Genomic DNA, 12872 nt, shown 5'->3' with positions numbered 1-12872 from the left:
TAGCTAATGCCCTGGTTTGGCTTGTTGTAGCTAATGCCCTGGTTTGGCTTGTTGTAGCTAATGCCCTGGTTTGGCTTGTTGTAGCTAATGCCCTGGTTTGGTTTGTTGTAGCTAATGCCCTGGTTTGGTTTGTTGTAGCTAATGCCCTGGTTTGGTTTGTTGTAGATAATGCCCTGGTTTGGTTTGTTGTAGATAATGCCCTGGTTTGGTTTGTTGTAGATGATGCCCTGGTTTGGTTTGTTGTAGATGATGCCCTGGTTTGGTTTGTTGTAGATGATGCCCTGGTTTGGTTTGTTGTAGATGATGCCCTGGTTTGGTTTGTTGTAGATAAACCCCTGGTTTGGTTTGTTGTAGATAATGCCCTGGTTTGGTTTGTTGTAGATAATGCCCTGGATTGGTTTGTTGTAGCTAATGCCCTGGTTTGGTTTGTTGTAGTTAATGCCCTGGTTTGGTTTGTTGTAGTTAATGCCCTGGTTTGGTTTGTTGTAGCTCAATTCTTGGTTTGGTTTGTTGTAGCTAAATTCTTGGTTTGGTTTGTTGTAGCTCAATTCTTAGTTTGGTTTGTTGTAGCTAATGTTTTGGCCAAAGCCCCCCTCCCCCTCTATGTACTTTGGCTTATGAGCTGTGTCCTTTGTTTTACTTCAATTGCTGGCCTTCTGTATTTTCTTTTTTTGCCTTTTTAGCTGATGAGCGGCAGTGGTTTCATGGCGTCACTGCAGCAGTTCCCCAAGGACAGTATCAACGAGGAGATGGTGGAGCTACTGCAGCCCTACTTCCAGATGGAGGACTACACGTTTGAGTGTGCCAAGAAAGTGTGCGGCAACGTGGCAGGCCTGCTCTCCTGGACCTCCGCCATGGCCACCTTCTTCGGAATCAACAAGGAAGTTCTGCCACTCAAGGTACGGGGAACATAAGCTGAATGATTCTACCCTCCATGAAGTAGCATGGGAACACTATTTGTGTTTTTGTGTGTGTGTGTGTGATCCGATATATTGGAGTGTTGGGCCAGTAACCGAAATGGACCTGCTGGTTTGAATCCCCGAGCTGACAAGGTAAAAATCTGTCGTTCTGCCCCTGAGCAAGGCAGTTAACCTGCTGTTCACGGGGCACCGATGACGGATGTCGATTAAGGCAGTCCCCCACACCTTTCTGATTCAGAGGGGTTTGGTTAAATGTGGAAGACACATTTCAGTTGAATGCATTCAGTTGTACAACTGACTAGGTATTCCCCTTTTCCTTTAGATAAGCATTGTGAACAGTAGTTTTTCTCCACGTGTGTGGACAGGCTAACTTGATTATCCAAGAGGGCAGACTGTCAATAGCCAATTCCGAGCTAGCCAGTGCTCAGTCTCAGCTGGATGAGAAACAGGCAGAGTTGGACAAAGTACAGGCCAAGTTCGATGCTGCTATGAAAGAGAAACAGGTGAGGTCCAATCCTTAAAAAATAATGTTTTCTTAAAATAGGTATATTGCAAAATAAATATAAATATATAGATAGAATAGCAGAATAAAATGTAGTTCAAATAGTTGATTTTGTGATGCTTTACAGGATTTGCTGGACGATGCAGAGATGTGCAGGAATAAAATGGTGGCAGCGTCAGCACTCATTGATGGGCTTAGTGGAGAGAAAGTGCGCTGGACAGAGCAGAGCAAACAGTTTAAATCACAGATCAACAGGCAGGGATAGCATCAAGTTTCTTTACTTTCAGTGTTTTCATTGTTACTATGTACCAAGATTTAATGCAATGTGTAATACAATAAACTACAGACAATATCAATGCTCAGTTCTTTCCATCAGAGGCTTTTCCTTGACCATCTGTTGTCGTCTCTTGGATAGACTCGTAGGGGATGTCCTCCAGCTCACTGGCTTCCTGTCGTACTGTGGACCCTTCAACCAGAACTTCCGCAACATGCTCCTAAAGGACATCTGGGAAGCAGAGCTCCGGAAGAGGAAAATCCCTTTCACTGATAACCTCAATATTATCTCTATGCTGGTGGACCCACCTACTGTAAGAAAATATCATGAACGCAATAGTGAATTTAATTTTACTTTTGAGTTGCAAACAAAACAGTCATCGACAACATTTTCATTTGAATCCCAGAGGATAACACGTTAAAATATTAATGAAAACACTTATTTCCAAAGTGGTTCTTAGTATCCATTTCACTGAACTAGAAGTTGTACGAAATGTGTTTTGTTATGTCCCAAAGCACCACACTGAAACATCCTTCCCTTTTCTGTGTGTCAGATAAGCGAGTGGAACCTACAGGGACTGCCTGGAGATGACTTGTCAGTGCAGAACGGCATCATCGTGACCAAGGCCACGAGGTTCCCTCTCCTCATTGACCCTCAGACCCAGGGCAAGGCGTGGATTAAAAAGAAAGAAAAAGCCAATGATCTGCAGGTAAGCCACTCACTTCTCACATTCACACTCTTACAAACAAACACACCAGTGTGAAAACTACATTTATTGGTTCAATGTATTCCCAAGAACTCATGACTGGCCATGTTTAGTAGGTAGAAAATGTTGTAAAACAGAATGAAACTAGGAGGTACTACATGAATGTATCCAATAGGAACACACCTTTTTGTTTTCCCCTACTGAACACGACCATGATATCTCTTGCAGGTCACGTCCCTCAACCACAAGTACTTCCGTACCCACCTGGAGGACAGTCTGTCGATGGGACGACCGCTGCTCATCGAGGATGTCCGAGAGGATCTGGACCCCGCCCTGGACAACGTGCTGGAGAAAAACTTCATCAAGTCCGGCTCCACCTATAAGGTACATACCACAGCTCTCAGATCAGTTTGACTTGAACAGCAGTGTTGTGAAATAGCCTGGTTAAACCAGACTGAACACTGTGTTCACCATGAAATGTAGAAAAATCAGTTTGGATGCCAGGCTAATTGGGAAATTAGGCTCCCATTCAAACCTGTGCTCATTGGTTGTAGGTGAAAGTGGGAGACAAGGAGACCGACGTGATGGATGGCTTCCAGCTCTACATCACAACCAAGCTGCCTAACCCGGCGTACACGCCCGAGGTTAGCGCCAAGACCTCCATTATAGACTTCACTGTCACCATGAAGGGTCTGGAGAACCAGCTGCTGGGCCGAGTCATCCTCACCGAGAAATACGTAAGCCTTCATTAACACTTTATAAACCATTCATAACCCCTTTATAAAAACTATGTGAACATTTCCCTCAGGACTTCAGAGGCATTGGTTTGGGTGTTGTCAGCAATACGTTACATGGATGCTCTGATGGTACTGTAACAGGAGCTGGAGGCAGAGAGAGTCAAGCTAATGGAGGATGTGACGGCCAACAAGAGGAAGATGAAGGAGTTGGAGGATAACCTGCTGTACAAGCTCAGCTCCACCAAGGGTATTGACTCCTAGGATAAACAAATCATATTAAGTGTTACATCTGATGTTGGGTAATGTCTCAGACTGCTCAATCTGCATGTTTGTGTGTGTGGTGTCTGTCTGTGTTTGTGTGTCTTTCTGTGTGTTTCTATGTGTGGGTGCATGCGTGCATCTGTGTGTGTGTGTCAAGGTTCCCTGGTTGATGACGAGTCCATGATTGGCATCCTGTCGGTAACCAAGCTGACGGCGGCCGAGGTGAGCGAGAAGCTGCACGTGGCAGCCGAGACGGAGGTGAAGATCAACACGGCTTCAGAGGAGTACCGGCCGGCTGCCTCGCGTGGCAGCATCCTCTACTTCCTCATCACTGAGATGAGCATGGTCAACGTCATGTACCAGACCTCCCTGGCACAGTTCCTCAAGATCTTTGACCTCTCAATGGCCAAGTCAGTACCAGGGATGGGATTTTTCCTGATGAATCAGGAATTCCTACTTTTCAGATATTTATCCTTCATTCAAATATAATAGAAATGGACCTATCCCAAAATCCAAAATTTCCTGATCAAATCCCTCAGTACACAGAACACATAGCAAATTCACCCACTTGTTTACCCTTTAATAATTGTTTTGATCAAGTTTGTGCACAGTCACATTATATCAGTCCATACCAGGGGTCTCCAACCTTTTCTAGCAAGAGAGCTACTTTTAAGAAATAAAACATGTCGCAAGCTACTCTTTTTCTTCTAGCTTTCAAATAGGCACATTCTTCTCTTCTCCTCTCCCCTGTAACTCTTCCCCAGGACCTTAGTGTACAAGAAAAAGCTGTGCACTATGTTTTATCCCAATATACCTGGTAAAATAAGGGTTCATAAGCAACTCTGCTTTTCTTTCCCCAAATTATGTTATCAGTTTAAAAAAATCTTGGTTTTTGATTTTGTTTTGTTTTTCACTTTCAAAAATTACGCTTGTTCATGCAGGTTTGACACAAACCGGTCCACCTGGCACCTACTACCATACTCAGTTCAAAGGCACTTAAATCTTTTGTCTTGCCCATTCACCCTCTAAATGACACACATACACAATCCATGTCTCAATTGTCTCAAAAATTAAAAATCCTTCAACTTGTCTCCTCCCCTTCATCTATACTGATTGAAGTGGATTTAGCAAGTGACATCAATAAGGGATCATAACTTTCACATGATCAGTCTATGTCGTGGAAAGAGCAGGTGTTCTTAATGTTTACTGTACTTCTGCCAGGTAAGCCTACTTTGCAGTTAGCATTTAATTGAGAATGTTTTAGGGAAAGTATTTCAGTCAACCCAGAAGACGGTTATCACATCAACTGGCAACACACGGAGTGATAGACATACGCGCACATCACACAGACAGTTTTGCTGAAAGTAATTGGCAGATATTGCGTTAGGTTTGGCTTTTTAAGCCAATAGTGTTTAACCAGGGGTGGGATAATGACAATGCTGGGTTGATTAGATAGACACCGCAAGCTCCCAGCTACTGTCTGATATTTGTGCAATTTTTTTTATGGCCGTTTGTGGTGGAACGCGTGAAAATTGCTTGTACTTTCAGAATTGTTTGCCGAGCTACTCATACGTGGGCTGTGAGCTACTGGTAGCTTGTGATCGACCTGTTAGAGACCCTGGTCCACACAAATGGAAAAAGATGAGCCTGACAAATGGCATAGGCCTAAATCTAAATACACAACAGCGTTTATAAATGTATAAAAGAACAACCTCTAGATTTGAACCTTTTATTGTTTGTTTTTTCCTCACACAGGTCAGACAAGTCTCCTCTCACTCAGAAGCGTATTGCTAACATCATCGAGTACCTGTCCTTCGAGGTGTTCCGCTACACAGTCCGAGGGCTGTACGAAAACCACAAGTTCATTTTCACCCTGCTGTTGGCACTCAAGATCGACCTGCAGAAGAACAACGTCAAGCAGAACGAGTTCCAGATCCTCATCAAAGGTATCAGATCCTCACTACTGATCCTAGTTAACAGATCTCTGTATAGGTAGCAGTGTAGGAATAAAGTAATGGTTTAGTAGTAGTACATATGTAATGTTCTCTGTGTGTTATAGGGGGTGCTGCTTTAGACCTGAAGGCGTGTCCTTCGAAGCCGTTCCGTTGGATCCTGGATCTGACCTGGCTCAACTTGGTGGAACTCAGCAAACTGTCACAGTTCACTGAGATCATGAACCAGGTGGGGCTGAACACTACAGTACCCTTTATTAATTCCGTCATTAGCAATGGTCACAGCTTTGTCTGAGGAGTACACTGCATTGACTTTACTTCTCTATTAATCTTATAGGTGTCTCGTAATGAGAAGGGCTGGAAGGTGTGGTTTGACATGGACAACCCTGAGGATGGTGTGATTCCTGATGGATACAATGACTCCTTGGATGTCTTCCATAAGCTACTGCTCATCAGGTGAGCTCCTTCTTCTCAACATCAATATTTGACACTTAAATTTTTTTTTTTTACTAAGGCCTTTGTAAGCCTCTTACAAGCCTGTTGTAAACAGATCTTTCCTGAGGTTGTGGCTAGTGCATTCGGGTCGAACCCAGGTTTGGTTGTACTCTCCTCACAGATCATGGTGCCCTGACCGCACCCTGTCCCAGGCCAGGAAGTACGTTGGAGACTCGATGGGCATGAGGTTCGCTGAGCCTGTCATCCTGAACCTGGAGAGTACCTGGGAGGAGAGCGACACCCGCACCCCCCTCATCTGCTTCCTCTCTATGGGCTCTGATCCCACCAACCAGATCGACGCTCTGGCAAAGAAACTCCGGCTAGGTTAGCCCCATGCCTATCACCCTGAATGAATCACTAACAAGTCACTGACAATACTGTCATTGTGATATTGTGTTTATTTGTTGCAGAGTTCAGAGCGATATCAATGGGCCAAGGTCAGGAGATCCATGCAAGAAGGCTCTTACAGATGTCAATGACACAGGTGAGGGCTTCTGACATTCAACTCTTTGTAAATAAATGTAGTGTACAGCATATACAAATGTTTTCGCATAGCTAAAAGTGTTTGTGTGTGTACACACAAGGGTGGCTGGGTCCTGCTCCAGAACTGCCATCTGGGCCTGGAATTCATGGATGAGCTGCTGGAGACCGTCACCACAGTGGAGACCATGCACGACAGCTTCAGAGTGTGGATCACCACCGAGCCCCACGACCGCTTCTCCATCACCTTGTTACAGGTAAAGGCCCTGTATACACCTACACAGACAAGATCAGTAATCTCCCCAACAATATTACATTCTCCATGTGAAACGGACCTATCCCCTAGCCAAAATCCAGAATTACTATATTGTCCTAATCACATCCCTTATGTCTAAGAATAAATATTTACTGACATGATTGTTTTCTTTCTTCCAGTCCTCTATCAAGTTCACCAATGATCCCCCCCAGGGGGTGCGGGCTGGCTTGAAGCGTACTTTTGCCGGAATCTCTCAGGATCAGCTGGAAATCTGCAACCTGCCCATGTGGAAACCCATGCTTTACAATGTAGCCTTCCTACACACTGTGGTGCAGGTACAGACTCAGCCCACTGTCTTGATACATTCATATTTCTACATATATACTGTATTTAATGTAATTTACTGATTTTTGCCTTGTCTGTTACTCTGTTGTAGGAACGTCGTAAATTCGGGCCCCTGGGTTGGAACATCCCGTATGAGTTCAACTCGGCCGACTTCACAGCCAGTGTGCAGTTTGTCCAGAACCACTTGGATGAATGCAGCCCCAAGAAGGTACTATCAAAATAGTCTAGGTCTATCTGAAGCTACAGTGACTATAGTGTGCTCACAGACCTACATGTAACGTTTTTCTCCAGGGTGTCTCATGGGTCACGGTGCGTTACATGTTAGGGGAGGTGCAGTACGGAGGAAGGGTCACTGATGACTACGACAAGCGGCTGCTCAACTGTTTTTCTCGGGTAATGTCATTTTCCTTTTCAGTTAACGCAACTGTCCTGATAAATCTGTTGTACATGTGGCTAATCGTGTGGGAAGCACAGACTTTGTGTTCTAAGCATCATGCGTTCCCCAACAGGTGTGGTTCAATGACAAGATCTTTGAACCGACGTTCTGCTTCTACACAGGATACAAAGTGCCTGTGTGTAAGACAGTGGAGCAGTACATGGAGTACATCGCCACCCTGCCTGCACTGGACACACCTCAGGTCTTTGGTCTGCATCCCAACGCAGACATTACGTAAGACACAGTAGATCATCACAACGCTTCTCTCTTATCATGTCTATGCTGCGTGTTAGTCTCAATACTCAAAATGAATACATTAATATTATATACCTATTCTTGTTCAGATATCAGACCAACACGTCTGCTGAGGTGCTGGACACCATCACCAACATCCAGCCCAAGGAAAGTGGTGGAGGAGCAGGGGAGACCAGAGAGTCCATTGTCTACAGACTGGCAGAGGACATGCTGGAGAAGTTACCCCCCAACTACGTACCCCATGAGGTCAGTGCTCACTCTGTTTATGAAGGACAGGAACACAATGTAGCAAAATGTTTTGCAACAAATAATACAGATCTATGTTCTCATTGTACAAATTCTGGTAATAACTCCCTTTTTAAAAATGTTTTCCACTTACTGAACCTCCCATATGGTTCTAATGATGGACTTAGCCTTAAGATGCTTTTGGGAAACCAGCGCTTGGCTGTAAAGAGCGAATACACTGTATGCTCACACAACAAATTCTATTGTGATGTGTACTGTAGGTGAAAGGTAGGCTGGTGAAGATGGGTGCCTTGAACTCCATGAACATCTTCCTACGCCAAGAGGTGGATCGCATGCAGCGGATCATCGGAGTGGTGCGCACCAGTCTGGTCGACCTCAAACTCGCCATCGACGGTACCATCATCATGAGCGAAGTAAGAAAGCTGGCTAGAATGACCGCAATAATGTATTACATGTTAACACTTTAATTGTGTTATACTTCAAATTAATATTTAGAGTTTATAGCTTATAAATCTGTAATAACAATGTATGAAATTGTGTGTTATTTTGATGCTTGAATATTCAATGTCATATTCATGTTTTACCTCCTAGAACCTGCGTGACGCCCTGGACAACATGTTTGATGCGCGCATCCCCAACATGTGGAAGAAGATCTCGTGGGAGTCATCCACTCTGGGCTTCTGGTTCACCGAGCTGCTGGAGAGGAACACACAGTTCTACAGCTGGGTGTTTGAAGGCAGACCCAAGACCTTCTGGATGACTGGCTTCTTCAACCCTCAGGGTGAGTCTCGTTCAAAACGTGAAAATCGGCTAACTGATCAAACTCAAAGTTCAATTTACTTGTAATATTCAAAATACAGTTCGGCATAAATTAGCTTGTCATGTCTTCATCGTATTACATCACTGAAGATATGATTATAATGACATAGCTAACAATTGTTATCTATCTCTTTATGTTTGCGCCCTCTGTATGGCTATAGGTTTCCTGACTGCCATGAGGCAGGAGGTAACCAGGGCTCACAAGGGCTGGGCTCTGGACACAGTCACCCTGCATAATGATGTGCTGAAGCAAAGCAAGGAGGAGATCACTGCCTCTCCTGCTGTAAGTAGCCTCATGCAAAACACTATCATTGACACCACATGTACAAGATACAGCTTTCCCTTTTTACCTCAATGCCATCCATCATTCTCTGTCTCAGGAGGGGGTCTACGTCTATGGTTTGTACCTGGACGGGGCCGGCTGGGACAGAAGGAACTGCCGTCTCATCGAAGCCACTCCCAAGGTGTTGTTCTGTCCCCTGCCTGTGATTCACATGTTCGCCATCAACTCCACCGCCCCCAAGGACCCCAAGTTCTACATCTGCCCCGTCTACAAGAAGCCTCGGCGCACAGACCTCACCTACATCACAGGGGTTGTGATACGCACGGTGCAGTCACCCGATCACTGGATCTTACGTGGTGTTGCCTTGCTCTGTGACATCAAATGATGGACAACTACTCAGTATTTTTTGGGGTGTTTGTGTAACCCTCAAGTAACACAAATAAATGTTTTTAAAATTCCAACTAGTGAGATGTAGTAATTTTAATGGAATTAACAAGCAGTTTTACATCACAACCATTACTAGTGTTTCGTTCATTGAAAGAGTCGAGGGGCATCTAAGCATCATAAGATAATTAACAAAAAATCACAACTCGCTCACATTTCAAAAAGTTCCTTAACTAGCTACATATTGTAACTCCAGAAAATGTGATTTAACCCAAAAAATCTAGTATCCATTATACTGGGAGTTACAGGTTAGGTACTGTTTGGTGTAACACAGAATTTAGCTTGGCGATACTGTCCTCGATTCGTGGAAAAGTCTCAATGTCCTTGTCCAGTTGCAGGGGGTCCCTTTGAATTAAGAAAATGCACCGTTATTAAAATAAAAATTTTGCTCCATGAAGTAATCCAACTATGTGTATGTTGCCATCTTGTCTATTTCAAGTCTTCTCTCATTGATCGAGACAGGTGGGTTTGTCCACCCCAAAGTGCTGCATGTCATGACAGACACCGGTCTTGGTCAATGAGAGAACTTGAAATAGACAAGATGGCGGCGTACACATTGTTGGATTACTTCATAGAGCAAAAAAATTAAAGTATTTTAGAAATTCAAACGGACACCCTGCAACTAGACAAGGTCATTTTACGAGACTCCCGTTTCCACGAATCGAGGCCGGAGGCAGCATCAAAGGTTGGTTGAAACTTCAGTGCAGTACCAACCTGTAACTTCCAGTATAATGGATACCAATTTGGGGGGTTTAAATCACATTATCTGGTGTTACAATCTGTAGCTATTCCTTTACATGGTTAGCTGAAGTATTCCCATTTCACAGTCCAACTGCTCTGCTGTGAGGGTGCCCATGAGAGGCTGACAGTCAGGGTTGAATACTGAGTAAGCGCTCAGTTCTCCAGGTTGACGTTTAGCTGGGCTCCGCAGCCCCTGGTACAGCCAGTAGAAGAGGGAGATTAGGAAGAAAGGCAACCCGAAGGCCAGCTCAGCGAACAGCCCAAGCAGAACCAGCCAAAGCAACACCTTCAGCAAAGTCCGGTTTGCAAAACCAAGTTGCCTTGAACCAAGCCTTCGACCCAGAATGCAGTCCAGCAGACAGTCATCCTAAAAAAAGTGGAGAGAATCACGAGTTAGCTAACACTGAGGGGTGGAATTGAAATAAACGATCTATGCCATGACGCTACCTCAGTGCCTGACGTTTTTGTGTTTAGCCTACCCCACACTGTAATGTCCCTGTAGCCTGAGGGACAGCAGGCATCTGATGTTTTGTCAACTCCTGTGCGTCTTTATCAGCTGTTGACTCCCAACTGGCGGACTTCAAAGTGCTTCCACTGCCAGGTGATGTTATGGGCTGCATCTCACCAGCCCTTGTACGGGGCTCTGAACTTTGCAAGCTTTTGCTAATGCTAACAGCTTCTGATTCATACTCATGCAGAAATTAGATACTGCTTGACAATGTATGCACTGTGCACGACGGGTATCAAGCACTGATAGCTGGCGAACTAGCTAGCTAGACTGATTTGAGACGTCATTTTGTTCTAGCAAATTACCCCTCGATTGTGTGAAACGTGATCTAATCAAAAGCGGAAATGCTATTATAAGGTGCTTTCAATGCATTGATGGAATTAAAAGTTTCACTGTCACAAAGAGTGACGTGAGAAATCCGTAGAAAACAGATCTTAAAATATGTTGTTCTACTTCGGCAAAGGTATTTATAACTAACCCCGGGTTGTTTACTTCCGGTTCGGGCGTAAGTAATGACGTATGTTGTGTCGTAAAGCCCAGGGAAATAAACTTGACTCAACCGATAACTCAGGGTCGTCACGAGTTAAACTTTAACCACTGCTAACCTTATGCATAACCTTAAATTAAGACCAAAAAGCTAATTTTAGTTATTTATTTTTACGGTATAGTCCATTAAGATATTTTAACTAGTGGAAACCAACAGCCAGGGATGAAGAGCTAGGGTGTATTCATTACGCCGATGCAACAGAAACCGTGTACTCTAAACGCTGTTGAGTTCCGTATGGTTCTTAAACGGAAGTTGTAGTTCAGTCAATCTACACACAATACCCCATATTGACAAAGCGAAAACAGGTTTTTAGACATTTTTGCAAATGGATTAAAAAGAAACAAGTACCTTATTAACATAAGTATTCAGACCCTTTGCTATGAGACTCAAAATTGAGCTCAGGTGCATCCTGTTTCCATTGATCATCCTTGAGTCCACCTGTGGTAAATTCAGTTGATTGGACATGATTTGGAAAGGCACACAACTGTCCATATAAAGGTCCCACAGTTGACAGTGCATGTCAGAGGAAAAACGAAGCCATAATGGTCAAAGGAATTATCTGTAGAATGCCAAAACAGGATTGTGTTGAGGAACAGATCTGGGGAAGGGTACCAAAAAATGTCTGCAGCATTGAAGGTCCCCAAGAACATAGTGGCCTCCATCATTCTTAAATGGAAAAAGTTTGGAACCACCAAGACTCTCCCTTGAGCTGGCAGCACTGCCAAACTGAGCAATCGGGGGAGAAGGGCCTTGGTCAGGGAGGTGACCAAGAACCCGATGGCCACTCTGACAGAGCTCTAGAGTTCCTCTGTGGAGATGGGACAACCATCTCTGCAGCACTCCACCAATCAGGCCTTTTTGGTAGAGTGGCCAGACGATAGCCACTCTTCAGTAAAAGGCACATGACAGCCTGCTTGGAGTTTGCCAAAAGGCTTCTAAAGGACACTCAGACCATGAGAAACAAGATTCTCTGGTCTGATGAAACCAAGATTGACCTCTTTGGAATGAATGCCAAGCGCCATGTCTGGAGGAAATCTGGGACCATCCCTACGTTGAAGCATGGTGGTGGCAGCATCATGCTGTGGGGATGTTTTTCAGCGGCAGGTCTGGGAGACTAGTCAGGATCAAGGGAAAGATGAACGGTTCAAAGTACAGAGTAATCATGATGAAAACCTGCTACAGAATGCTCCGGACCCCAGAAGGTAAACCCTTGCCCTAGTCTAAAAGGACAACGACCCTAAGCACCTAGCCAAGACAGATGGCACCGACAGATATAGCAGCTCTGCTTCTAGCTCCTAAGCAACTTTGCAGTATTTAGTTATTTTGTGTTATTTCTTACATTATTAGCCCAGAAAATGTTTGTGTTATTACATACAGCCGGAAACTAGGAATACGACCAGGAATACGACTTTCCAGAATTAGATCCTTTGTTCATACCCCCCAGAGCAAATGAACTTATTCCAGAGGGTGCTCCAAACCCCGCCGGTGGGGAATAGGTATTTGGAATGGACTTCTAGTCCGACTCAGGAGACGTGCACATCATCCACCGCTTCCGAGTATATTACTCGCTAATGTTCAGTCTCTGGATAATAAAGTAGACAAGATCAGGGCAAGGATTTCCTTCCAGAGAGACATTAGGGATTGTGGCATACTCTGTTTCACAGA

At 44.4% G+C, this 12872-nt stretch overlaps 2 protein-coding genes across 4 annotated transcripts in view; one reads left to right on the top strand and one right to left on the bottom strand.

The window, feature by feature from the left end:
* LOC109866342 (dynein heavy chain 8, axonemal) overlaps positions 1-9428 on the top strand; it is a 63591-nt gene extending 54163 nt beyond the window's left edge. Inside the window, exons 57-80 of one of the 3 annotated variants that reach the window (XR_004204603.1) lie at positions 684-899; positions 1286-1423; positions 1550-1677; positions 1838-2009; positions 2250-2405; positions 2631-2786; positions 2957-3139; positions 3281-3386; positions 3558-3810; positions 5156-5346; positions 5460-5581; positions 5690-5808; positions 5969-6171; positions 6258-6331; positions 6432-6584; positions 6763-6918; positions 7020-7136; positions 7220-7321; positions 7487-7598; positions 7709-7865; positions 8126-8278; positions 8457-8646; positions 8846-8967; positions 9065-9427. Coding sequence is in view for 2 of the 3 variants with exons in the window: in XM_031800080.1 (XP_031655940.1) it covers positions 684-899; positions 1286-1423; positions 1550-1677; positions 1838-2009; positions 2250-2405; positions 2631-2786; positions 2957-3139; positions 3281-3386; positions 3558-3810; positions 5156-5346; positions 5460-5581; positions 5690-5808; positions 5969-6171; positions 6258-6331; positions 6432-6584; positions 6763-6918; positions 7020-7136; positions 7220-7321; positions 7438-7598; positions 7709-7865; positions 8126-8278; positions 8457-8646; positions 8846-8967; positions 9065-9352 (3816 nt within the window). In the remaining variant the exon portion in view is untranslated. Of the gene's footprint in view, positions 1-683; positions 900-1285; positions 1424-1549; positions 1678-1837; positions 2010-2249; positions 2406-2630; positions 2787-2956; positions 3140-3280; positions 3387-3557; positions 3811-5155; positions 5347-5459; positions 5582-5689; positions 5809-5968; positions 6172-6257; positions 6332-6431; positions 6585-6762; positions 6919-7019; positions 7137-7219; positions 7322-7437; positions 7599-7708; positions 7866-8125; positions 8279-8456; positions 8647-8845; positions 8968-9064 lie in introns of all 3 variants that reach the window. The other 2 variants (XM_031800080.1, XM_031800079.1) reach the window with 2 other exon arrangements.
* Positions 9429-9432: 4 nt separating this feature from the next.
* On the bottom strand, positions 9433-11168 carry LOC109866343 (SAYSvFN domain-containing protein 1-like). The gene is made up of 2 exons (XM_020454983.1): positions 10632-11168; positions 9433-10519 (listed from the first exon to the last, which is right to left on the bottom strand). The coding sequence occupies exons 1-2, from the start codon at positions 10770-10772 to the stop codon at positions 10205-10207; spliced, it is 456 nt and encodes a 151-aa protein (XP_020310572.1). The 5' UTR covers positions 10773-11168; the 3' UTR covers positions 9433-10204.
* Between the last annotated feature and the right edge of the window lie 1704 nt (positions 11169-12872).

The sequence above is a fragment of the Oncorhynchus kisutch genome, linkage group LG21 (genome assembly GCF_002021735.2).
Source record: "Oncorhynchus kisutch isolate 150728-3 linkage group LG21, Okis_V2, whole genome shotgun sequence".
Taxonomy (NCBI): Eukaryota; Metazoa; Chordata; class Actinopteri; order Salmoniformes; family Salmonidae; genus Oncorhynchus; species Oncorhynchus kisutch.
The sequence above is the reverse complement of the archived record's forward strand: the minus strand, read 5'-3'. Positions and strand labels throughout refer to the sequence as shown.